The sequence below is a fragment of the Cyprinus carpio genome, chromosome A25 (genome assembly GCF_018340385.1).
Source record: "Cyprinus carpio isolate SPL01 chromosome A25, ASM1834038v1, whole genome shotgun sequence".
Lineage (NCBI taxonomy): Eukaryota > Metazoa > Chordata > Actinopteri > Cypriniformes > Cyprinidae > Cyprinus > Cyprinus carpio.
Genome location: NC_056596.1, coordinates 4,357,823 through 4,385,106, shown reverse-complemented (window position 1 = coordinate 4,385,106; position 27,284 = coordinate 4,357,823). Strand labels below are relative to the sequence as shown.

At 36.8% G+C, this 27,284-nt stretch overlaps 2 protein-coding genes across 6 annotated transcripts in view; both read right to left on the bottom strand.

Annotated features, from left to right (window-relative positions):
* The window catches only part of LOC109059827 (inactive tyrosine-protein kinase PEAK1-like), a 31,819-nt gene extending 13,793 nt beyond the window's left edge, over nt 1-18,026 (bottom strand). For both annotated transcript variants that reach the window (XM_042715084.1, XM_042715083.1), the window contains exon 1: nt 17,795-18,026. The gene's annotated coding sequence lies outside the window, so the exon portion shown is untranslated. The remainder of the gene's footprint in view (nt 1-17,794) is intronic.
* Nucleotides 18,027-21,639: 3,613 nt separating this feature from the next.
* Nucleotides 21,640-26,520, bottom strand: LOC109059826 (high mobility group protein 20A-like). 4 transcript variants are annotated; one of them, XM_019077011.2, is made up of 9 exons: nt 26,376-26,520; nt 25,285-25,402; nt 25,001-25,210; nt 24,313-24,445; nt 24,021-24,058; nt 22,738-22,810; nt 22,446-22,661; nt 22,133-22,265; nt 21,640-22,049 (listed from the first exon to the last, which is right to left on the bottom strand). In XM_019077011.2, the coding sequence occupies exons 2-9, from the start codon at nt 25,348-25,350 to the stop codon at nt 22,046-22,048; spliced, it is 873 nt and encodes a 290-aa protein (XP_018932556.1). In that variant the 5' UTR covers nt 25,351-25,402; nt 26,376-26,520; the 3' UTR covers nt 21,640-22,045. The 4 variants fall into 4 exon arrangements, with proteins under 4 accessions (XP_018932556.1, XP_018932555.1, XP_042571016.1 ...); XM_019077010.2 differs by having other exon boundaries at nt 22,738-22,813; nt 25,285-25,360; XM_042715082.1 differs by having other exon boundaries at nt 22,738-22,813; nt 25,285-25,396; nt 26,376-26,512.
* Between the last annotated feature and the right edge of the window lie 764 nt (nt 26,521-27,284).

The window sequence follows — 27,284 nt, the reverse complement described above, 5'->3', positions numbered from 1 at the left end:
TGACTCAAGTCTGTACTTTCTTGCTGCACACTGAACACATTGGATCTTTGATTATTCTGATCAGTTTTCTGGTTATGATGCTCCTTAATTCTTTCAGTTTTTTTACATGTCAGCAGTACTTGAACCACCAAGTGTTACTGTACCCAGAAAGTTAGCAGAAAAGGTCTAAGCTAGAAAAGGCAGTCCTGTCCGAATAGGGCTTGACAATGTGTGCATAATTACACCAGATGTCCTCAGCACAAAATCAAACAGGCAGCGAACAGGCAGATGTGATTTTTTTTTAGAGATGTGTTTCAGGACAGTGCCAGGAAATGTGGCACAGCTGTCTAGCTGGGGAACATGCTGCCACATTCTCTAGAAAAATTACAAAATCAGTGTGGTTTATTCATATAATGCTCCCCTGACAGCGGCAGGAACCAGGCACAATTTTGAAAAGAACCTGAAGGCTCCTGCTTCTGTAGGCCAGGGCTTGAGACATCTTGAAAATTAGACAAGCAGTCTGTGCTGATAAAGATTTGAAAGGTGAAACATTGTCAGTTTAAATCAACCATTGAGTCCTCGAGCAAGGCACACAACACCAAAGTACTACAGGAGACTAGATGTGCGAGTCACTTTGAATAAAATATGACACATTTTGACAAATATATGACAAAACAGTAATGGGTCTTAGTTCATTCAGAAGTTTGTTGTTCTCTGGCTCCTTCACTGAGTTTCTCTCGTTCCACATACCTGAGTGATGACATCACTCCAACCACTCAGATTTAAACTCCACCCTCACACTCTTTGCCAGTGTGTTTGATGCTCAGTGACTGAGCAACCCTCTACACACACCTTGGCAATATAATCACCGTTGGCTATTTGGGATGTTTATTTATTAGTTTGAGTTTTTATTTTTTATATGGTCAGTAAAGCCGGTTCCGTGATTAGTAGTAAATCTCCATCACCTGCTTTCAGATGGAGCAGCATTTAATAGACAGAGCCGTAGATCACTGACAAGCTACGCAATATCACGTTCATTATCGCAGGCGATTCGATCTGCGATAAAAGTACGGCTCTGTGTAGTAAATGTGTAGTTTACTACTAATCATGGAACCGGTTTTACTGATGAAATGCGAATGACAGTCACATGCGATTAACTGCACAGCCCTGTTGGCAAGTACATTTTTTAAGTTTACTCGCCAGACTGATATACTATTTTACACAAACACACACTATTCCACCAAATCAGCTTATATGATGATATTATGATAATTAAGCACTATTTAATGATAGCACTTTAGTGATTAGAACTAAAACTTGGTAACCATGTATGCATGAATATTTGTCATTTTAAATTAACTTAGGACTGGTGGTGATGCTTAAGATATTGTTGGTCATAGATGTAATTCATTATTATTAAAATGTACTACTACTACTACCACCACCACTACTACTATTATCTGCTGGGTTCATGAATTTTAATAACATTATCAGCGTTCGCTCAAACTGATTTGCTGAAATCAAAACAGGGCCAGCCAATGAAATTGCCATTTGCACATTATTTCCGCCCAGTACCGGAGAAGCCGGCATATCTTCTGCTTGTTCTTAAAAGCTGAATAATTCTAAATGAACTCCATTATTTTGACAGGAAAATATAACAAAGCATTCTGTTTACATGTAGTGTGTCAATTCACTGTGGTGTGTAAGACTTTCTCTGTCTCTCTTTGCATGTGTGAGAAACACAGCGCTATCAGCAAACCAACGGCGAGTCGTGCACCTTCACACTGGAGTTTACGGTACGTCAAATACAGGTACGCTGAGCATCCATTGAGATGAACTGAAAAAGTCCAGATTAACACACTGGTGAGTAAAATCTAAGAATTTATTAGCCAATGGCTAATGTAATCATTTAGACGCCCAGAGTAAGATTAAGTCGCATATGCGAGTGATTTACTCGCAATGTAGAGGGTTGCTGAGATGTGCGGGGTGATCAGTGAGTAGGTATGGTGTCACAGCCAATATTTATCTAGACAAGATAGAACAGATAGAGTTATGGCAGAATAGGTATAGAGTTACAGATTTAGAGTAATAGCACATTGATTAGATACACAATTACAGCAGACAGGACAGATATAGAATTACAGCAGTAACTAGAAGAGGTTAAGGGCTACAGAAGACTGAGCAGTTAAACAGTAACAGAAGCTAGAGCTGATATAGAGTTACAGTAGCTAGACTAGATATACGTATTAGAGCTGACTGAGCAATTAGAAATTTACATCAGCCAGAGCAGTTAAAAAGTTACAGCAGTAACTAGAGCAAGTATAGAGTAACAAGCTAGAGCAACAGCAGAATGAGTATGTATAAAATTACAGTAGAGCTGATACAGAGTTGTAGTAGCTAGAGTAGATAGGTTACAGCAGATTGAGCAAGTACAGATTTACAGCAGCTAGAATATTTGTAGAGTTACAGCAGAGCAGGTAGAGGGTTACAGAGGATCGAGCAGGTACAGAGTAACAGAAGCTAAAGCAACTGCAACTGATACAGTGTTAACAGTAGCTAGAGTAGATATAGGTGTTACAGCAGATGGAGCATATACAGATTTACAGGAGCTAGAGCGGTTATAGAGCAAAAGAAGTTAGCAAAAATGAACAGTTACAGCAGACAGAGTCAGATAAAGAGTTATAGAAGATGGAGGTGGAAAGTTTTGGAGAGTATTATGGAGAGTATTTTGCACTAGCGTTTTTTTGTTGTTGTTGTTGTTTTTTACAAATACACAAGGAAGAAAACCTTGTGCCTTTGACAAAAAAGCATATTCATAGGCACTATACACAGCCAATTACATCAACAGATATAGAAAGAGAACCAAACAACCAATTATTTTTGATCCATAACCAATGCAGCAGTGTTGCTTGTGAACAACAGGATGCATGTTCACTGTGCTAGCAAAAGACTGATTGGAAACGACTCAACACCACTGGCAGGTCTTGCTGGGTTACCATGACAACCTAAAAGATCATGCACGCAGACCTGAAATGCAGGTTCCAAAATTACTCTTCTTCACAACTTGGAGCAGAAAATGTCTCAATGCTCTGAGAGATTACCACAGGATCGTTAAGATCATTAAAATCATTTGACCCTGATCCTGAGATCTTAAACTTATCCTTCCACATTTCAACAAATATTTGACCTAGAGACGGTCCGAACCCCAGATCCAGCCTGACCTGATGTATCAAGAGGATTTTTCAGCTTCCTGTACACAGCTACCACCTTTCTAGAATAATCAGCACCTGATAATACACGATTAATCTCCATCACTGCGCTCATGGGCTTTTAAACATCAAATCCATACACAAGCAACAAAGAAACAGTCAGGGAGAGAGTACTTACAACATGATCTCCTCCATGCTCCTAAACAAATTAGCTTGGGAAACCCAATTCGTGGGAAAGCTAAGAGGAAAAGACATTACGATAAGATCTATTATGACATTAGAAGCTTTTTACTTGACTTGGGAGTCTCTCTGCCTGCTTTTAAATGTTTAAATGAATCCTCTGGTCCAGGATGTTACTCAGTGACCAATGGGATCTTCAGAGTGATGTTCTTGGTCAGTAAAAACCATTATCTATCAGTGTCATGCAAAGTGCCATGCTGAGTCTTTACGTTCCTTCAGTCTGAACTGATGGTTGCTGGTGGTTGGCTCCCTGTTGTCTGATTGAATCCGTGCAGCGATGAGTGCATATATTGCCCCATTTGAGAGAAATGCATCATGGGATCTAAAGGTTTCATGCTGTGCATGTGCATTTTCAAATTTCTCCTGGGGGTTTCAAATTGAAGACAGTGAAACTCTCTGAAATATCCTGTGCTGGACATAAAAATGAGAGATTAACTACACAGGAAAAAAAAATAACAAAAATAAATCATGGATGGCACAAATATTTTATTTTGTTTCCTGAAGCAAAGTTATTTTAGTATCATTGAGATAGCAATTTAGTTTTCATATACCAATATAGTTTTCATATATATAAAATATTTTCCACTTTCATTTTAATTTTATGTTTTGTTTTTTAATGTCTATAATAGTTTTTCTTAATTATTTTTATTTATTTTTTTTTTTTTTATTTATTTTATTTATTATTTTTTTTTATTTATTTGTTGTTTTTTTTAATAAATTTAGTTTAATTGGTTGTGATTGTTGATAATAGGTTTAATTTTGTTTTTGTTTTTTTTTTCTCGGTTAATGTTTCTTTCAAGTAAGTAACCTTCAACAAACATTCCCTGTAGTTATTATGTCTCTTTTCTAGGAAAACGGTATTGATGACAGATCATGGACTAAACTGTCCAATCAAATTCTCTCTAAAATGAGTATGTCCCTTCTGTCAAAACCTCCTCCAACTTGCAAGTAAAAAAGAAAAAAAGTAAAAGTGGGGAGGGAGTTTTATACACAATATATGCACTTTTATACACATTATATATTTATGTACATTATAGAATGAACTCTTTTTTCAAGAGAGCAAGAAAAATCCTGTTTATATCTTATGTCTTCTTGAACGATTTATTGATCACCTTTGTCCTGTAAGCTTGTGTAATATAAGCAACTGCCAAGTCAATTTTTTTTCCGTAATCTGACCTAACAGTGCTTCAGTGCACACCTCACTATTTTTTCTGAAGGCAAATCAGGGGGCTGATCAGCTTGAATCCCAATGGAAACAAAAGCATGTTGCTCATGTTTAACAGAGTGGTGTTAGAGGAACATGCTCAGTCCGACTCATGCAGATTAACCATTGTGTGAGTGTGTGTGTGTGCGCGCATCAAAGGGATGACAGATTCCCTCAGTGAGCTGAATACAGGATCAAAGCTTTACTCTAATCGCACAGTGAATAATAATGAGAAACTGATCTGCAGCGCACACACATGCATACGCGCTGGCATCCTCCGGCGGTGTGCATGCAGCTTCCATATGGGAGCGTTACATAACCGACTCATCTTCACTACACAATAGTTTCATCTTATTCTTTTATTCCGGCCGTCACACCAGTCTCTCCCTCTCTCAGCAAGTGATCCATTCTGCATATGTTCGACAAACCCATGTTCTCTGTTGTACAATATTCTCTTTTTGTTCCTTTGGTCAGATAATCATGATTAATTCAAATAGGTAATGAGATTCATGAATACTTACAGCTGCTCCAAATCACTGAGAAGAGCAACATTACGGGTCTGTTCCAAAAACTAGTGAGTTGCCCTCTAATACAATTTCAAATTTCTGATTCGTTTTTTTCGCACAGAGGTAAAAATAAGCTGGCAATACCTGAGCAGTGGTATACTGTTAGCTAACATATCACTTTATACAACAAATGTTTTAAAGCCAGCAGCTTCTACTTTACAGTACAAAAAAAACATGCCATTGTTGCTTTCAATTAGAATTACAACTTCAATTTCTACTCAAAGCAGCTCTCCAGTGTTACGTGTTTTACGTGGGGTATGTGTTATGTCCGTCATTAGAACGCCCGCATCTGAGGCAGTAAGTGCATTGCATTACGTTTTCATCCACTTACAGGTTATAAGGTTTATTGTAGCTATTTGGGAGCTCAGATTTTCTTGTTGTTTAATATATTTGCCCAAAATCTCATGATATAAAAGATGAACCGCTATACTCAGGATATTTAAAACGTACAAAAGTATATTGGCTAGGGCTGTGTATCACCAGAAAAGTCACGATACGATACGTATCACGATACAGGACTGCACTGAATTTCACCTCAGAAGAATTAAGTAAAACAGCGGTTTATTAAAGGATTACTCTACCCCAAAATGAAAATTTTAATTATCGTTACGATTCGTGTTACGACATAATTTGTCTTCGGAACACAATTTAAGATATTTTGAATGAAAACCGGGAGGCTTGTGACTGTCCCATAGTCTGCCAAGTAAAATACACTGTCAAGGTCCAGAAAAGTATGAAAAGCATTGTTACCATACTTGGCAAATATCACAACTTTCACTTCACTTTACTGTACTATTTTTTTTTTTTTTTTAATGGCTGCCGTATTTGCAAGCATTTTCCAAGCAAATTAAGTGCACGTTTTTATCATGTGTAAAATTACTGATTAACATGGAGGATAAATGCAGCTCGTTTTTTTTACACTAACAATATACTATAGGCGTACTACTTACATAACTAAGGTGATTTTTCAAACTTGATGTGCTGTTGTGGTAGGCCAGTTTCAAATCGCATATCTGGCACACTGCCTTTGTCTTGTCTTCACTCAATTTAAAGTGCTCCCACACAGCTGAGGTCTTCTGGATTTTTGTCTTCTCTTCCAGATGAACTGAATCATGACATTCACTCATAGGCGATTCATAAGCAGCTTTTCCACTATCGGGCCGAACAGTTGTCTTTGCTTAACCATTCCATTCCGTGCCGATCCGGAGCCAGTCAGCACAGATACGGTTTCATTTTCTACTGTGGCGCTTATAATGAAGATCTTTGGAATGCAATACAAATGCGTCAGTCCTTGCCTTGGTAACGCAAGTGTAATATAAACAGCGATATGGACGATGATCAGATATTTCTGTTTTTGGGACTAATTTTTTTTTATCTGATATTTACTTTGTTCAATAACAGAAAGAAAGACAACTCTCTACATGAAAAATAAAATAAACAGAAGGTGACGACGGGTATAATATCAATCACTAACTATTCAGTTTTACTCAGATATGAGTCACATTATTGTTGTTGAGTTTGAGTTTATTAATGAAATATTAAGAATGATATGAAAGTTATTTTCCAGTAGGAAAGGGACAGAGTGATATCACCATAACTTCTAGCATCCTCTTGCACAGCTGCAATAACAGGCCACCCTGAGCTGGGCAGGACGGAGCAGGACTGGGTGAAGTTGGATGACACAAAAAGCCTCCAGGATTACACCGGGCCCCTGGGGGCCACCACGGCCTGTGATCTTCCTGCATGCATTAAGCCGGTCAAAGCAGCTGTCCTAAGGAAATACTGTGAAAATTCAAACATACACACAGAGGCTTTGATCTCAGCCTGTATATTTCATCAAGTAATCAATACTCAAACCATGACAGACCCTAAACTCTAGTCTCATATAGTCAGGTCTTTTAATGTCGGCACTGATCCAGCTTATTCCAGTCAAGATACGCCCTATTAGACAGGTGGTTGTCCAATGGACTTTTAGCCAAATGGCCTGTTTAAACCAAGATATCTGCAACTATAATGGCGTCAAGGCCAATGGACAATAACATTCTGTTTATTAAATGACCGCTGCAGATTTGTCATCTGTCACTTTAAATGGTCTAAGTCTTTAAAGTCAGTTGGATTTTGATTGGCTGCCAATATTTCTGTCATCCATCAGCTAAAAAAAAAAAAAAAAAAAATCTTTATAAAAGTAGTTCCAAAGATATCCTTTCTCTTTCAGGATTATGAAAACTATAGTTATTGTCCTTGATGTAAACAAGAACCTTCAGCTATTTAGGGATACAGTGGTATTAAAATTCAGGCCAATACAACAAGTATGATTAAGTATTAAGTGATAACCAATAAGCAGGTGATTTAATTATAACATAATTTAAAATTTGTCTAAATAAATAAAAAATAATAATAAAATCAAAGTTTTAAAAAGTGAATAAAAATATTTAGAAATTAAAAATAAAATAAAAAAATTATAAAAAGTGAGTTTAAGCATCACAAAAAATGGATATTGATTTTGAGATTTGCTGAAGACTGCATTTAACAATTTTATTAAATTATCAGTGTCTTTGAGTGTTAGCCTAGATGATGATAAATGTGAAAATAATAAATGATCATAAATATCAAATACCCTTTTATACATCGCATTTTCGACGGTGATAGAATTACAATTTGTCTACATAAAAAAACACCAAAAACTGTTTCAAAATGTGATTTTTGTGAATTAGTGAAAATGTGAATTACATTAAAAAAAATACAATTTAACGTAAATTAAAAATTGTTTTTATTAAAATTAGTAAATTTTAACGTTTATATTTTTTGTATAATGTTTATTATTTTTGATAATTGGTAAAGGATTTGTTTATTAATTTTGTTAAATTATTAGTATTTTATAGATTAGCTTTGAGTGTTAGATGACAATAAATGTGCAAATAAGATAAATTACCATAAATATGCACTGTTTAAAGGTTTATATGATGCAGTTTCAATTTTTCCTTTCTCTTTGGAGTGTTACAAGCTCTTGCTGCATAAAGAAGATCTGTCTCAGTCTCAAATCCAAACTACGATGTGCAAATGCCATAATGGTGCAGCAATATCCCATTTAATGTTGTAGGCCTAGCTGTCTGCATATCTTCATGGTTTCTTTGGACAACCATATGTCAAGCCCCTCAAAGTGAGACAGACTGCTCTAATCCGAACCGTAAACTCCCCTCCTCCTTCTATCAAAGTCAGACAATCAGAGATGCACACAGGAGCAACAGAACTATAAAACAAAAGACACTCCCTCACAAATATACAGAAAAGATGTGTGACATGCTGTTCTGTTTAAAGAACAACTGAAACGTGATTCACACGCGCACACACAGATGTTTCGGTGTGTTTCGCTAGCTTCTGTGTGAGTGTTGATAGCATGTTCTCATGCCATAGCACATTCCAACCGTGTCTAAGACTAAACAGCAGCTACAGCGATAGAAACCAGAAGAATTCAGCGCTGTCACCCACTCCAGTGTGTGTGCGAGAGGGGTCTTTGCAAGGGCATCATTTTATTTGCCGTAATTGGTTTTTGAGTGCCATTTGGCTGATTCACTGAACGCTTTTAACCATTTCTCAACCGTTCGTTTGCAAGCCAATCTTGAACTGATACAGATATTAGCTGTTTCTTGGGTTCAGTGTGTGTTTGTGCGCTCACAGGATGTGGCTTTGGGAAAACAGATCTCATTCCTGCATTCCTCGGTCACCATAATGACCTCACTATCGGCCAATCAGCATCCAGAACCAATTATGGCATTATGACCTCAAAATCTCCCTGGAGATAAACAAAAAAAGCAAGACAAAGACAAGCAAGTCCATATTTTCACATGTAGGGAAGTACCTCTGCTAGACACCTAGACAACACAGGCACAATTCTATATAAGGTGTCTTCCTTTGGGCTGTGAGTCAGCGCTGGTGCTTTATATGGGAGCAGGACTAATATTTACAGTACAGCGAGGTCAGAGAATGTGTGTGTTTGTGCTACAACTGTTTATATGAGCCCTCACACACCCGCACACACACACACCCATTAGAATAATCACTTCCTATGGGTTTAATAATTAGATAGGGTGGGGGTTCTGACAACACTTCCTCTTGGGGTGAGCAACAGGAAGTCCCAGAGGTTTAAATGAGCCTGTATAATTAACAATCTTCAGAATATTAGCTGCTTAGAGCAGAGCTTTTTTAAAATACATTAGTATGCCATGTTATTTTTAAAAGTAGCTCAATGTTTAATTTAACATGTTGTCTCAAATTATCATCCTTCTTTTAATTTTGTGTGAAAGTGTCCTATGTACTATGCTTATATCTCAGGATTCTGTATCTCATGTAGTGTGCTCTGTTGTATACTTTACATCATCCAGATAAATTATGCATACAGAAAATGTGTATACATAGTACACATATGCAAAAAAGAAATGGTAATATGGTAGTTTGCTATTCCCAACAAAAAAAAAATACCAAAAATACAAAAAAAAAAAAACAGATCGTAAAACATACAACCATGTATGTATCCATCATACTTGCAAACACCCATCAGACTGCAACAAAATACTTAAAGGGGAAGTACACCCAAAAATTTAAATTCCAGTGTTTCCCAAACATTGATTTATTTGTGACGGCTAGCCATCAATATCAAAAAAAATAAATAAAAAAAATATAAAAAATTCCCCCGCTTATGAATGTGTATTATGATTGACATATGAACAGCGAACGAGTCAGAACAGCGATCGCAGAAGGGAAAACACAGGCAGACAGTGCTGGAAGCAGGTACTGCTCATCAATCACGTAAATCAGTGGAAATGAATAGAAATGAAAGTTATGCATTTTAAAATGAAAACGCACTAGTGTAAACGTAACCTAAAAGACGTGGAAACTGAAAACTATTTGAACTTTATTAAAACTTAATAAATAGCACTATAACACACACAGTTTCTGCCAATCTCATGTTAATCTCGAGTACCTATATGGATCATTTCCACCAAACTATACGGAACGGTTCAGTACAGTACAGTACAGTACATAATTACTTCCATTTCCATTGTCAGAAGTTGTGAATGGTGCCAAAATAGCAAACCGTACCATACCACTTTTTTGGGACCATACACCTACCGTTGGGATACCTAGCACAGTAGACCAGTACCTAAAGGGTGGAGCTAGACTCACTGCAGAACGCTGACTGGTTGATAGAGAATCGTAACTTGCTAGTTCACTGTTTTCGAGTATGTATGTTGGGGTTGTTAACATCAGAGTGCACAAACACAACGGGTGGAGCTAGACTCACTGCAGTATTTTCCACAAACTCATTCGCACGTATTTTATAATTTCATATTTTCACAAACGTTAATTTATGGTGTAGAACGTATCTTTTTTGCAGGGGAAACAAGCCGGATCAGGGTTTACCATCCCGAATCATTCTGTACTGAACCGTACTGCTCAGTAGAAAGGAATTTAGTCGGATCGGGTTTTGCTATCACGAATCATTCTGTATTTAATATTTTTGATAAGTAGGATTGTGTTGATAGAGGATAGTTTTTTTGTCTAATTTTGATGTTGTATAAAATTATTATTAGTATTATTAATATTATCAGGCAGCCTATTATAATTCGGCTTTTATAAAATTGCCCCGCTATGTGTTTCTCATGTTTAGCCGGAGAAACCAACTCTTTAACAGTGTAAATAATTCAGAATGCATGAAAACAACTGACCTCCCCTTTATAAAATGGATTTCATAAAATAGGTATTGAAAAAAGTATTGTTCAGGTACCGGTATCAAAGTCAAGGTATCAGGCAACTGTTTGGTTTCCAACATTCTTCAAAATATCTTAAGAGAAGAAACAAAAAAATACAGGTTTGGAACAATGTGAATTTTTTGGTGAACTACGACTTTAACATGCCTTATTGTGGAAATGTAGTTGTAATAAACCTCAGTAAAAACTATATATATATATATATATATATTTGATTCTTTTTAAATTATTCTGACAGAAAAAAAAAAAACTGCCTATAGAAGACAAACATTTGTGAATGCTCACTATACACACACTGATTTACGGCACTAAACTTTCAATAACTCTACATCACATCCAACATAAAGTACCAAAAATGCAACTGACATTTCAAAACACACATGAAAAGCCATTGACAGAGGCATGACAACACTGAATGCTCAAACCAATGTCAGTAAACTTAATCTGAACAAATCCTACAAACTAGAAAACAGCACTTTCCAATACTTACCTGAAGAGTAAATCAGTTGTCCCCACCCGTTTAGTAACAACTTTGTATTAAACTAACAGTCTAGGTCAAATGGGGAACAGAAAAATACCAAAAATACAATGCAAATATAGAAAAATTAGAATGAAAGGAAAAAAGCTGGCCCTGAGAGTGTTTCAGCCTGAAAACCCTTTGGTCGGTTATGTATGAGTGTGTGAGTGTTAATGGGCAGGCAATTATGAAACCTTGATGGGAAACTTTAGAGTGAACGAGTGGCAGCACTACTGTTCTAAAATATCAGCATTAACACATTTTCAGCCTACACGGCTCTCAATGCCAACTTCCAACCACCTCCATGCTTTCTTTTTCACTGTCTGTCTGTCTCTCTTTCCTTTGGTGTCTCCCATTCCCTCTGTTATTCTGAACGCCCGTGGGCTGTATCTCTCTCTCTCTCACTCTCACTCATGCTTGTTTGATAACATCTTATCTTACTTTTATCCTAAGGTGGTTTTGCAAAGATCTAAAGATATTTTTTCCAGTAGATAGTTTGCTTGAAATCCAGTTAATTCAACTTCACTTCCTGACCCTCATGCCAAGCCAAATGCAGTTCAGGGTGGCCAGAGTCTGGAAACTTATAAAAGTCTCTGAGTGCAGCCTGAGATGGCAGACAAGATTTTGGGAGCTGATATAGAACAGAGCAGGGGTGGGGCTAAAGCGCAATGGGTGGGGCCTAGAATGTGGGCAAAGCAGCCAAGACCTCAGCATGGGAAGAACCCACGTGAGAATCGAGCCAATTCCAGCAAATTCCTAGTCAATGACAACAAGAACGAACCATCTCTGTGACAATTAGGGCAAATTAGGGCAGACCGGCTGGAGAAAACATGTTTTTGATATCAGGATTTCCAATGGGACCATTTAAAGAAGCATGCTGTGATCACGATGGCAAAGACGTCTTGGCGATGACAACATGTATGATATCACCCTCTATTATTAAGCCTAATATTCTCACTGTGGATTATCAGATCATAAAACACGCCAGTAAATCACATTTAGGTCCTGATGTGCTACGACAGGCAGATGGTGCACGTTATCCACTGAAAGACAAACACACACACATGTAAACAGATCCTGGATCAGTGCATAAAAAACACCCGCTCGACTCACCAAGTTTCAAGTCAACATCAAATGAAAATGCATCATAAGAGTTCAGAAAGGTTTTTTGGAGATGGTTTTCATAGACCCTGCCAGGATTAGCTGCACTTCACTCAGTGTAGCCTGGCACCCTGTTGCTATGGGAACTGCTGATGCTGTTGTCATGATGTCATTTTGACTGTATCTCAAAGTTCCATAACATATATCTTATCAAAACTATGGAACTGATCATATACCTGAATCCCAATTCACATACTTTGACATACTATGGATGGGAATGAGTAACTATTAAAACACCATTCGAACTGCAAAAATGGATTTTCCTCGGCACCTCTGCCAGTTGCAGTCAACAATGAAATGTACTTTCCTACTGAATCCCTCCCTAGATCTTGCTCTTCCTACTGAATATATTGAATGGTACCCAATTGTCATACTGAGGAAATGCAATGTTCTTCCAGGTGGCAGTATTTCGATTTTCACTGGTACATTTTTTTTTTTTTTTTTTTTTTTTTTATTGGAGTCCTGCATCCACAGGATGAAATTAATACCTGTTACAAGCCCAATGCGTGTACTTTTTTTAACAGTCATGGGTATTTTTGCTCATCTACCCATCTTGGATTGACATTTAACAAGAAATGCCACTGCTTAGATGTGCACCTAAAGAACTACATCAAAATCAAAGATGTCAATGTACATGATTGGCTGTTTGTTCGAGAAGGACTCTGTTGACCAGGGGTCGGCAACCTATGACACGCGTGCCAACAGTGGCACGCAAAGGGATAATCGCTGGCACGCGAAAAAATAGGGAAAACTGCATACTGACGTACATTTTGAGGTAATAACTTATAGTCACACAGTCTGTTAGGAGCTATAAATACTATTAAAGTGTGAAAATGAACTGGCGCTAGTCTACGGATGCGCGCGTGACCGTTGCACATACTCGGTGCTTCAGATCAAAGCTTCAGCAGTGCTCGTCAATGTCAAAATGACTGCAATGGGCAATCAAATCAAAGTAGGCGGGTTTACTGTTGGCACAGTGGATAACCAGAAAAATTAAAAATGCCACGTCATGCCGAAAAGGTTGCTGACCCTTGCTGTAGACCTTAGTCAGGGTAGAGCCATATTTAGCCTAATTTTTGACAGGAATGAAAACAAGGTTGTGAAGGATAGAAGTGCAGTGCATTTAATGGATTTTACTGTTAACAACCTACTGATTGTTCAGTCTGCAAAAAATCTTTCCAAAAAATTTTTAAGCAGACAAAAACTCCATAAAACAAATTTTGATATTTGCGAGTTGTGAAAATTAAGTGATTTAGGACTTTTATACAGTGTGTGCCAATGGGACTAATATCGTGCCGATATTTATCGTGCATCCCTAGATATTAAGTGCAGTAAGTTGCAGAAAACAACTCTTTGCCATCTCGTCTTGCTGTCTGACTCACACCTGAAGCGCATGCACAAGACGCGTCTCAGACAGCACGTGATCTATTCAGTTTACTAGGCGCATAGCTGCCGCACACACACAGAAATGTGTGTAGCCCAGAAATGCGTTTCAGACCCTGCACCGAGTCGATCTGTCTTTCACATCTCCTTGTGTTTGAACAGACACATACCCACAGAATTGTCAAAATACCCATCTCTCGACAATCATTCTTATAAACACAGTCAGTTATGTTTTAAATGAATGTAAACAGCTGAGAAAGAACACTATATGACAAAGCAGGGAAAACTCTACCATTTAAATGCTGTAATTTTGCATAATTTACAATGCTTAATAATGCATAATATGAGTATGTAATTAAATGTAATAGTAACCTATGCAATTAAAATGAATTTCAATAAATAAAAATACTGTAAAAATATAAATCACACATTATTTGTCACATGTAGCAGACCATTTTTGTGCCATAGGTAAAAGGAGGATTTTCCACCTGGCTACCACCGTAAGTATGTTTCAAACCTGTGGGAAGCACTGTATGTTATATACACACATACATTTTTTTGAAAGCAAGAACACACTTTATTTAAACACCGTCTAAAAATTGAGCCGATCAAAGTCGTGTAAACCCAAAAACAGCATAATCACTCTGGTCTTGAAAAAATGAAAAATGAAAATTCTGTCATCATTTACTCACCCTCATGCTACTCCAAACATTGAAGGCCATTTTCGAAAAACAAATTAAGAGATTTTTTTTAATGAAACCTGGGAGATTTGAATATCAAATGACTTCATTTGTGTTCTGAAGATGAATGGGAGTCTTATGGGTTTGTAAATAAAGAGAGACTTTTCATTTTTGAGTGAACTATCTTTTTAATACTGACTTGTTGACTAGATGTTCAGGCATTCCAGTAACTTTTTATTCTGAAAATACACAGTCTTGCTCATCGCCTATTATCCTCTGATTTATGATATTTTTAAGGCACTAAATATTATTACTAACAGCATCACGTCAGCGAACAGCTACTGACTTCTGGAAAGCAAAAGAGCTGTGTACAAATGAAATCCTGCTCTGCACAATAAAGCGTCATTAAACTGGAACTTGCGAGAGTGTCAACCCGCTTTGGGAGTGTTTGGGCACAGGGCTAGTAGAGGTGTATATTTAAACCTGTCTGGCTGAAACTAGAGATTATGTGTGTCTCATACCAAACACCTGAGGCAAAAAACTCCCACAGTTCTCTGTCTATCTGTCCGACTCACGACAGCTGCCGACTCATCACACAACAAACACTTTTTTTGTCATCAAGTGTGTCACACACACCACCTCTTATTTTACAAATGCACTAATGCCATTTTCACACACAACTGCAACAGGTATTTGTGTGTTCGCATTTTGTTTGTGTACCGGAATGCATGTGTTTGAATTATATGACAGCACTGATATGCTTGCTTTGCATGTCTGTAATGACTCTCACACATCAAACTTTAATCCAGACAGGGATTAAACTATCAAGTTACTTTGCTGTTGGTTTCTAGTAGGGGTTTCTTCTTGACCATCAAATCCACTTCCATTTGACGTCAGCGCATTGTCATTGTCAATGTGAATGCCACTAACGGGTTGGGTTAAATTAGCCAGAGTTGAGTGATGACTGTGTCTTGTTAATTCAATCTGATCTTTGCTCAACACCCTGTTCTCAGTCAGGTCCTGATCGGATTCAGTGTCCTCACTCTGTGAACATAATCACATACACACACGCTCCTCCCCAGGGTGCCCATCACACCTGTTAGCTCAAATGCTTCCCTAACCGAATCACAACCCTCTGACAACTAGGCTATTCACCAAAACTCTACTTAAAGCCTGTGAATCGACTCCAGAAAATCTCACGAAAAGAAAACAAGCTTCTTAATTTGATGTTTCTATAATCTCTGCCACCGCCTCACAAAAATCCACCATGGTAACCAGTTTCCATTAAACCACTAAAGAGATTTTTAAAGGAGAAGGCTAGTTCACCAAAAAATGAAAGTTTGCTTAAAATGTGTTCACCTGGCTTCAGGCCATTCGAGATGTACATGAGTTTGTTACTCCATCAGATTTGGAGAAATGTAGCATTACATCAATTGCTCATCAGTGGATCCTCTGCAGTGAATGGGTGCCGTCAGAATGAGAGTCCAAACAGCTGATAAACATCACAATATTGCAAGTAATCCAAAAGCTACATATTTGTAATAAACAAATCCATCAAGAAAAATACGAGTTCTCTATGCACAATATTGCTTTCTGCAATGAAAAAGTTCTCGTTTGAATCAAAAGAGAAATATGCACAGATCAATCGCTGTTTACAAGTGAAAACAGTCTAAAATGGTTCTAAACAAATAGGGCTGTGGACAGAGGATGGATTTATTCACTGAAGGAAGTGTTATTATGGATTATGGACTGTTTTTTTTTTTTTTTTTTAAGCCAGAAGCAAAAGTTTAAATGCTTTGATGGGTTTTGTTTCTTACAAATGCGCAGCTTTTCACTTCACAATGCATTAATTGATGGACTGAAGTCTTGTGGATTACTTGTGGATTACTGTGATGTTTTTATCAGCTGTTTGGACTCTCATTCTGGCGGCACCCATTCACTGCAGAGGATCCATTGGTGAGTAAGTGATGTAATGCTACATCTCTCCTAATCTGTTCAGATGAAGAAACTAAATCATTTAAATTTTTGGGTGAAGAATTCCTTTAAAACTTTGGCAACTAGCTATAAGCAAAAATATCTGATAACCAAGGAGGCCAACAATCAATAATATGTTATAATATATAATATCTGATAACCAAGGATGCCAATAATCAATAATATGTTATAATATATACATACAATATTAAATTATTACAAAAAAATGATCAAATCAAAGTAATATTTTACACAACATTTATTCAAAATTTACTCACAAAAAAACCGAAACTGGAAAATATGCACATAACATTGACTCAATAATGACACCCCTATGATTCAAGCCTATCAAGGCTTGCCTTTTCACTGCCAGTGCCCTCCGGATACCAATACTGCAATTCCTGTTTATCATATGTCATAAGCACTGAAAAATTACATTATGCAATATGCGTGTATGGTTATTACGAACAACATATAAATTATACAGGCATGACGTGTGAGCTCAAATTGATATTCTTCTCTATAAACTATTTGGCAGGGAATATAAAAATGACAAGTCATCCTATCCACATTAAAGACAACTGAGAAGACATATATAAATGAAATATATTTTCTTTACGATTTCCGAAATGAAAGCTGATATGAAAACTGATCTCACACACACACACAACAGCATCCTGACAGAAACACGGAGGAATTCTCCAGAACCGGCGTCAGGTCTACTCAGGTTTTCCTTCACGGACTTTCCAGAGAAAATAACACTTTATCTCCTCGCTGAATGATTTGGCGTAAATGACACTTTATCCTTTCCACGCAGTACGTTAATTACTCCTGAAGCTGTTACGCACCACAATCAGAAACACACCGCGTACTGACGCTCCGAGCGCGTTCTGATTCAGTTTAACCACCACAGGACAGACGTTTTATGGCCTTTCTCAAATGTTTAACTCCTTAAACTGACAATAAACTGGTTTAAAACCCACAGCTGAGCGTCACCGTCACGCGTCTCTCGAGTCTCTCCGGTTTATAAGCGCCATTCGCACGCGCTGATGCGTCTCGCGGAGCGCCGCGTGGATCTTTCTGTGAAACTCCGTACGAACTTTCTGCTCTTACCTTCAGCGCACGACAACGCTCTCCTCACGAACCCGTGCGCGCCATCGTAATCCAGATATCGCGGAACTGTCGTTAAACTGAACGCGGACTCTGTTGGATATTTTGATCGGGAGAAATGTGTGATCACACGTCCGCGATCCGCCGCTCCGTTAACGGCTCGAGCCCTACTGCACGGGGACGCGCAGAGGGTAGGGCGCTGTGGACGCGCACTTCATGTTGGAATGTCGGAAACGCGCTTTGCTCCCTGCCAGGTTTGCTGTGTTTTTCTCGTTTGAGATTTGAAGGACATTGCTAATCAAGATTAAAAGTAAAACCGTGTTATATTTTGAGGCGAACTTTAGTTTGAAATGGGAAATGCATCTCATTATTAAGGAGAAATTTACAGTATTTCATTCAGAATAATTTTTATAACATTTAATACAAGGTACGTGCTACTGAAAGTAAAGCATTTAATGTGTTAATACAGGTCCAGTTTTGCATAAACTGTGGTTCATATCTGTTTTGTCAAAAGTAAAGTTTGTCGTGATGAGACGTCACGACCTTAACCCCGCCCACAAGTTATATTTTCATATCTCTCCACTCAATCTCAGGGGCCACAAAGCACGACCAGCCTCTTAATTTGTACAGTATATAGGCCTACATAATACATTTTCCATTTAAATTATTTTATATTTAAATTTTGATTATTGCATGTTTTTATCATTACAGTTGACAAATCAACTGTATATAACTGTACATTCTTTACAAATGAACACAATTGTAATGAATTTTGAAGCCAAAAGTAAAACGATACTAAACATAGGCTATAAATGAACTGCACAACATTAATTTTAGTGTCACCACCATAAAGCTTCCATGACTCTTTCTGTCTTGATTTAAAAACATTTTCTCTAAAACTTTGAGTTATCAAACTTCAAAAGAGCATAATTATTAACACAAGGAGGCTGTAAATGCAGACTGTAGATGAGTTTACCTGTTCGGTGTGATGCCGATTAACAAACCCGGCAACCTCTGTATTTATCCAGAAAGTAAAAGCTTTTTTTTTAAAAAAAGGGGTTACTACATTTATGTTGGAGTATAAAACATTAGAAAATCTTGAGCTTGTGTTCAACACAGACCTTATTTCTGGCAAAACCCCGTTAATAAAACCCAGTGACTTTAGGATGATGGATCTTGAAATGCTAAAATGCTAACTTGTTTAAATTTCAGCCTGCAAAAGTTAATCATCTCCGAAGCCCTCAAGGTAAAGCACAATAAGTAAATGAAGACAGAGAACAGTACAACGTGACTGTAAAACCACATATACAAATACTATGTGCATGATTATGAAGTGAATGACAGTGTATGAGAATGTCCACATGAGGCCTCAAATCCCCTTACAGACTCATTAAGAGTCGACGAAATCTAAACAGTTAGAAAACAGATCTTTCTGAGAGGTCCTTAATGGGTTGTTTGCAACCTAATGTCTATAGATAACATCAGAAAACACATTTACAGTAATGGGAAACTTCTGATGAAAGCATGCAACATCTCTTAATTTTTTAGAAATCTCAGTGTAATCTTGTTGCATTTCCGTAGAGATCTGTTGAAATAATGCTGCTATATATTTAAAACCATTCCATGCCTCTGGCTGCTATATGCTTTTCATTGTTGTAAAAAAGAGGAGCGTGAACATTAAATCCTTCTTTTATGTCCCACAAAGGAAAGAAAGGCATAAATTATTCCTGAAAGCCAATAGATTTTTTTCTTTTGCGTCAGCTGAAACTCATGCATAAACCATCACTACAATATTAATCCAATACACATCTGACCGTAGCTCTTCATGATAGATCGCAATGCAATTTGTGAAATACTTTTTTCCAGAAACCACATTTATAGCAGAATATTGAAGAATGACAATGACAGAAGTAGACCGTCATCAGTGTGGAAACGCAGGAAAATCCTATTCCCCCATGACAGGACAAAGCTGATTCAGAGAAAGTGTTGCTGAGCTCATTGTGTGTGGGTTATTGGTTTGTGTGACTCCATTGTCTGCGGGTCCAGGGTGGATGTTCAGTATAAGAGACAGGAAATGAGCTCTACATCTCATGACTCACACACGCCACATCCTAACCCTGACGGATCCCCTCTCCTCTCCTCCTTTCCTCTCCTCTCCTCGTTGTTTCTCTCATTTGAGGAATTAAAAAACATCTTGAGAGCAAAGGGAGTCTCATTTTATGATTTGATTATGAGTTCTTGCAGTCAGTTGGATCCCTGAACTCAAACAGAAGGCATCAGATCAGCCGTCGCTTTTCACTTTGGGCAAAGAGAGAGACAGAGTAACAATTCCATGGTTTATAAACATGAGAGTCACTCAATGTCATGCTGTTACCATCCCAGATTAATTCTGGGTTTTTCTTTGGAAGACAAAAATTCAATGAATGGGCAGCAAAGCATTCAGCTTAAAAAAAAAAGATGCAAAAACATTATAAAAAGTTGTCTACATAACTATATTCAAAGTGTTCTGAAAAGATACAATAGCACTGGTGAAAATATACTTTTTTTTTCAGTGGTAATCACTGAGTCAGTAAGTTTAGAACTTAAGAACCAGAGTCTAATTCACAAATGAATCATTTGAACTGGTTTTGTGATAAATTGACTCACTGACCAGATCCAATTCAAAATAATGAGCTGTTCACAAATCAGACATAGAAAAAAGTCCTCAAAATGTAACTTTTGTTCCAGGTAAGAATTCTGAACAACATGAAGTTTTTGGATGTACTATCCCTTTAATTTTTTTTAAAATTGAATTATTTATTTATTATTACTTTTATTTAGCTTTATTTTAGACCGTGAAGGACACAAGGTTTAAAAGAAAGTTAGGTCATCTGAACTTCCTGTGCAATGGATGACATACACCTTCTTCCTGACAGATGACAGGAAGTCCTGCTGTCAGACAGGAAATGGACATGGCAACAGAGAGGAAACTACCCGTCCCAGAATTGCCAGTGCAGCTGTAGCCAATCTCAAAATTGCGAATTCTTCATAGAATAGTGAGATGTTAACACACAATTGGGAAATATAGATGCATGATTCTGAGAAGAAAAGTTGGAATTGTGATTTTAGTTGCAATTACTTTTATTTTGAATTCTGTGGCAGAGACAACACACACACACAAAACAGAATTACGAGATGTAAACTCTGAGGAAAAAAAAGTCAACATTTTGAGATACAAACTCAGAACTGAGATGTAATTGCAAAGAAGTCAACTGTGAGTTTGTATCTAGCAATTATGACATTTTCCCTCAGAACTGCTACAGGAAATAGTTGGAATTTTTAAATAAGATTTGCAATTCCCTTTTTTAAAATGTTTTTTTTTTTAATCCCGTGGCAGAAACAAGCTTCTGTTTTAAACTGAATCATGGCACTACACAGACTTTTTGCAGTTGTTTTAACAGCAGATTTTTTCAAATTGTTTCATATTTAAAGTTTACATCATCATTATTTTCCTGTTCATTACTTTGAATCTGCTTTGAAGCAGTCTGTACTGCATTAAGGTATCTTGACTATTTTATACAGCACTCTTGCATTAAATAAAAACACCAGAGTCACCGTATCTCACCCCAGACATCCGTTTTATTCCCATAAAAAAAAAGCCTTAATTAATTCACACCTGCTTTAGCCCAACTGGGTTACAGCTGTTCAGTACCGGCCTTGCAGAGTGTGTGCAGTTCAGCAGACTGTCTGTGCTGAGAACTATAACACTGCTGTCCCGGAAGGAACAAAACCTAATTAATTAATAGCAACCATCCAGCAAACGAGTTGAGATGAAGAGGGGGGATAATAAGATAATCATTGTTTTCTTAATTCTGCTTTATTGAATTCTTCAAATGTAAAGAACATACAGGTAATTCAGAACTTCGGCACAAAGACACAAGCTACAGTTGAACCTGCCTCTCATCACACAAATACAACATTTCATTTTCTTACGTAACATGAAAGAAATGACAAGTATAAAATTGAGCTTAAAATCAAAATAAAATGTACCCATCCCATGCAGATGGAACCACACCATTGCTAAAATAATGTTGTTACTTTTTTTTTTTTTAATGCATTGCAAACGTGAACTGCTAAAAAAAAATATTAAAATAAGCAGATAAAAACAGCATTGTAAAAAAATAAATAATAGGAAACAACTGAATAATTGCTTGACACAAAATGTGGTCATAGCAGGATAGGAGGAGCTACTGCATAAGGGGCGGGGCCTCTTAATTACCTGTGGGTGAATCAGAGCAGTGCATTATCACACTCTGGTTACATATTCAGATAGAAAGCAGGAATAGTGTGGTGTGCAGCTACCTGTCGAGGCGGGTGACCACATCCCTGACAGTGCTGATCAGGTGCTGGTGCTCCTGTGGGTTGGACAGAATGATACCATGAAGCTTCTTCATGTAGGAGCCGATGGAATCGAGAGTGGGCGTCTCGCCGCTGCCTGCAGGCACATGGGAAGGACAGTCAGGAAAAGTACAGCACATTTGCACTTTTATTGTCATTGTGTAGCACTTTCTATTTGAATTCCTATTTCTGAATTTTCCTATTTCAGACTGTTTAAATGAACCCAGCTGGCTCGAGGTTTTTGCAGTGAACCCTGGGAGTGTGTGGTGTGTCTCACCGGGCAGGGGGACGGCAGAGAAGCTGTGTGTGAGGGCCGAGCGCAGGGTGTCCAGATGCTGCTGCAGGAGGCCGTTTCGCGTGCGTTCCTGCTGCACGTCTCCTTCCAGGCGCTCCACAGCAGAATGCATGCTCTCCACATGCTTCTGCAGCGCTGCGTTACGCTCTTCATACTCCATATTCGTCTTTCTCAGCTGCCGCAGTTCAGCCTCACGTGCTAGAACACACACAATCAATGAACGTGTATCACACCATCCCAGACAGACTCACATTCAACAGCACTCTGCTCTCACCTTTACTGTGATTCAAAAACTCTTCAGTGAAGATTGGGATATCAAACACAGAGCGATCCTTTATCTCCAGATCCTTCTGAGAGACAGACAGAAAGTTGTTCAGCCTGAAATCACTGCTCAAACTGCCATAGATTGTCATAGATAGACCTGCTCTGCACCCACACAATTACAATGGCCCTCAAAATGTTCTACACGTCCTCTGCTGCTTGCAAGTTTGTTTATTAAATATTTTGGCTAAACTGATCATATTTCAGCTATCAATAACATTGCAGTAACCTCAACATCATTTAACACAAATTTGACACTTTTCTATTTTCCAGTTGTTTGTGATTACTGGATCATTTTATGAGTGTAGCCTATTAAATATTTTATACAATTTTCAAAAGACAAAAAAGAAATACAAAAATGTACATTAAAATACAAATTAAATAAAATATAAGGAAATTAATAAAATAAAAGTCAAAGAGTTTTCCATGACTGTGTAATTTTTTTAAATTAATGGTGTTATTAATTCACATGTCTTTCCTAGTCGTTTGTGGTTAACAGATAATTTCATTAAAAAGTTGTATAAAATTGTAGCTAATTAAATATTTAAAATATTTAAAAATATTTTTTTTAGAATTTTCCATGACTAAATTTTGTTTAAATTTTTAGGTAGTTTGATATTTATGGTATTTAAAAATATTTTTTTTAGAATTTTCCATGACTAAATTTCCATGACTTTTCCAGTAGTTTGAAATTACTGGATAATTAAAAAAAAAAACTAATTAAATATTTCTGAAAATACAAAAGTAGTTATATTCCAATTTTTTATGACTTTATAAAAATTTTATTTGTAGTCATTTTCCAGTAGTTTATGATTACTTGATTTTTTTTTCATTAAATTTCTTTATAAAAAATTGTAGCCAATTAAATATTTTATCCTTATTTTAATATGTTATTATATTTTATTATGCAGTATTATATTTATTCAAATAAATAAAACTACAAAAATGGACAAGATATTGTGACTGTTTAAGATTTTATTTTCCATCACTTTTCCAGTCTTTTGTGATTATTAGATAACTTCATAAAAATCATTGCACACAAATGGCAAATTAAATATTTTGGAATAATATAAAAACATACAAAGTATAAACAGATGTTGACTAAAGGGTTTAGGATTTTATCATTTTTCTCCATAACATTTCCAGACTTGAAAAACTAAGTTATCTGTTAATTCCAGATTTTCTATGCTGAAAAAAGATGCAGATTCTGTGTGTGCCTCGGCGTCTATATTTTACCTCATGAAGTGATTCACCAGGCGCCTGCCTTCCAGCATCTGATAGAGAGAGCGAGAGAGGAATTTCAGATTAGACGAGTGATTTGTGATGCTCTTCATTTCTATTTTTGAGTTACTGTGTGGCACCACCCTCTGTGAAACCTCACTGGTCCAAAATCCTGCTCCGCACTGCTTTATAGTAAACATCACATGTGCTCTGATAGCCTGAGACTGTCTCTCTGTTCTGCAGCTTTGTCTAAATTCACCTGCCAATAGTTATTTTAGACTGTGGCTTAGATCGTCTGTGTTCGCACCTCCTCTGTGCCTCTTTCCTTTTTGTTTCTCTTGCACCTTCCTGCTGAAGTGTTTATAGGCTTCAGTCTTCTGATACTGCTCCAGTTCTCTCATGTAGCGCTCCTTATCTCTGTCAGCTTCATCCAGATACCGCTGAGAAAGAATGAGACCGAGAGAGATGTTAGTCTCTTTATTTTTAAACCTTATACACTGGTGGTCAAAAAGTGTGGAATTATTAAAATATTTTAATGTTTCTGAAAGAACTCTCTTATGCTCACCAAAGCAAGAATACAGAAAAAAATCGGTAATATTCTGAAATATTATTACAATTTAAAAGAACTGCTTTCTATTTGAATATATTTTAAAATGTAATTTATTCCTGTGACACAAAGCTGTATTTTTGACTATTTTTACTATAGTTTTTAGTGTCTTATGTACTATTATTTTCTGAATAAATAAATAAATAAAAATAAAAAATCATGGTTGCCACAAAAACATTAAGCAGCACAACTGTTTTCAACATCGATAATAATAAATATTTCTTGAGCAGCAAATCAACATATCAGAAGTATTTCTGAAGGATCATGTGACACTGAAGACTGGAGTAATGATGCTGAAAATTCAGCTCTGTGTCACAGATATACTATAGAAAACAGTTATTTTAAATTGTATTAATAGTGTATATTTATAGTGTATGTGTATCCTGACCTGTTTCTCTTCCGGAGGCAGTTTGCTCCACTCATTCCCGAGCATCCTGGTGATCTCTGGGAAAGGGACGTCTGGTCGTTCCGCCCTCAGCTGCTCGCGGCGCTCGTTCATGAAGCGTACGTATCCTGTTAAGGGGGCTTTGGGGGCGTTACTGTCCTTCAGTGGCTTCTTCCTCCTCCTGCCTTTGGTCCAGCTGCTCCTGCGAGGTTTCTGCCAGAAACACCATTCACATGACTCACTAACGCCGCTCCACCTGTGCAAACACCATCACATGATCTGCTCACCTCCTCTCCGTTGCGCTGGCTGCTGTTGTCTGTGTTGGCCCCCGGTGACCCACTCTGCTCCTCCATGACCTCTGACCTTCAGTTTCACATACAGCAGTGATGTAAAAAGAGAAGATGACTGGATTCAGCATGTAAAAAAAAAAAATCAGAGCTACTGTAATAAAACAGTAAATTTACATGTGCAACATCTGATTGATTATCATATTTGATTACATTTCAATTATGTTTATTAACTATAAGAATATGAATATATATAATATAATACTATATATTTTTTTATTTTATGCTTACAGAATGCTTAAATATACACATATTAAATATCATATATATATTAACTATAAGAATATGAATATATATCTATTATATATACATACATTATCATATATATATCCATAATACATGAATAAAAATAAAATGTATTAATATAAATAAAACCTCTATACATAAATATATAAAGCAACAAAACGTATATTTATATCATGTATAATATGCATTATATAATTATAATTATATAATATTATATATTAAATAGTTTTCAAAGGTGTACTCACTAGTACATATAAAAATGAACAAATATAAAATACAAAACAAATATATAAAAGAACACACACACCACACACACACACACACCACACACATATATATATAACATAAAGAATACAAAATACACATTTAAAATATACATTTAAAAAAAGACAATAATAAAAGGTTTAATATATACACACACACACAAACACACACACACACACACAACATATATATATATTCTTACTTCTCATTTTGGAGTGTAATGTACTTTACTAAAATTATTGGTATTACCATGGTTTTATGGAAACAGTACTATTAATAGCATATTTTTTGGACATGTACCATGTTCTTCTTATTACTGGTTATTACTATGTTAACGGTAATAATTATTTGAAGTACTACTGTAAATCCATATAATAATGATTTGGTACCGTGGTGTTACCACTCAATCATTCTCCTGTAACACAGCCTCGGTTCTTTCTTTGGTGAAGAAGATTGTAAAGACTCATCATCTAACGATGCATTACAATCATTCTAACCCTGCCAGACATCAGTCATCTCACCTGTAGTTTGATCTGAGGCCGTAATCGGGTGTAAAATCGCGTCTTTACTGTGCTTTTCGCGCGTTTTTCCAGGAATTTTAGAGAGGAAAAATATTCCGAGCCAAAACAATACAGGGAGCCGGCTGACGTCATCATGATCAGGGGGAGGAAGGTAGCTCATTCGTTGGGTGGGTTGTTTATCCCTGATCCTTATTATTATTAATATCTTTATTCATCCTAACCCTCATCATCATCATCATCCTCTCGGCCTCAGTGAAAGAGCTTTATTGCGTGGATGCTCTCTGAAACGACGGAGCGCTGCTGGAGTTTAAACGGGTTTGGATCAGTCTGTGGTTTGGATGGATTAGTGGAGTGTTGCTGCCCCCCGCTGGCCACCAGCTGCAAGCGCAACCGACATAACCACTACATTTTCTTAAGAGAAAATCCCATTATAAAAAATTTAAATGAGTACTAATACACAAGATGAGAAAAAAATCTAAATATTTTTTGAATGTATAATTTGTTCACATATTGTCTATACAGTCTGTGCACGCTGCCAATTTTAATGTTTTCCAAAACACTTTCTCTTCAATAATTTACATTAATAAAATAAAATATATATATTTCGTCTATCTTGATATATTGTAATTTTGTCAAAAAGTAATTTAGTAACATCTTTTTGCTGATCGTTTACCTTTACCATGTGACCATGAACAGCTGACCAATCCAAAACGACTTTCCAGCCATTACGTCCCGCCCACTTTGTAACTTTTAAATTTTGTTGTTGCTGCTCTACCGATTTAATTTCTTTGTCGCACTGCCATCTACTGGCCATATGCTGCATATGTTCATTGATTATTATATACAATTTGTCACTGTTCTATATATTTTTCATATGTGTATGTATTTAGTTATTTATTAATTCAATGT

Bases quoted from the DNA above. Each gene is read 5' to 3' on its own strand.
- LOC109059826 (XM_019077009.2), bottom strand. From the start codon at position 25,350: ATGGAGGAGCAGAGTGGGTCACCGGGGGCCAACACAGACAACAGCAGC. The intron at 25,211-25,284 runs GTGAGCAGATCA...TGTTTCTGGCAG, and splicing joins GCCAGCGCAACGGAGAGGAG to AAACCTCGCAGGAGCAGCTG. The intron at 22,662-22,737 runs GTGAGAGCAGAG...TGTGTGTTCTAG, and splicing joins GTTTTTGAATCACAGTAAAG to CACGTGAGGCTGAACTGCGG.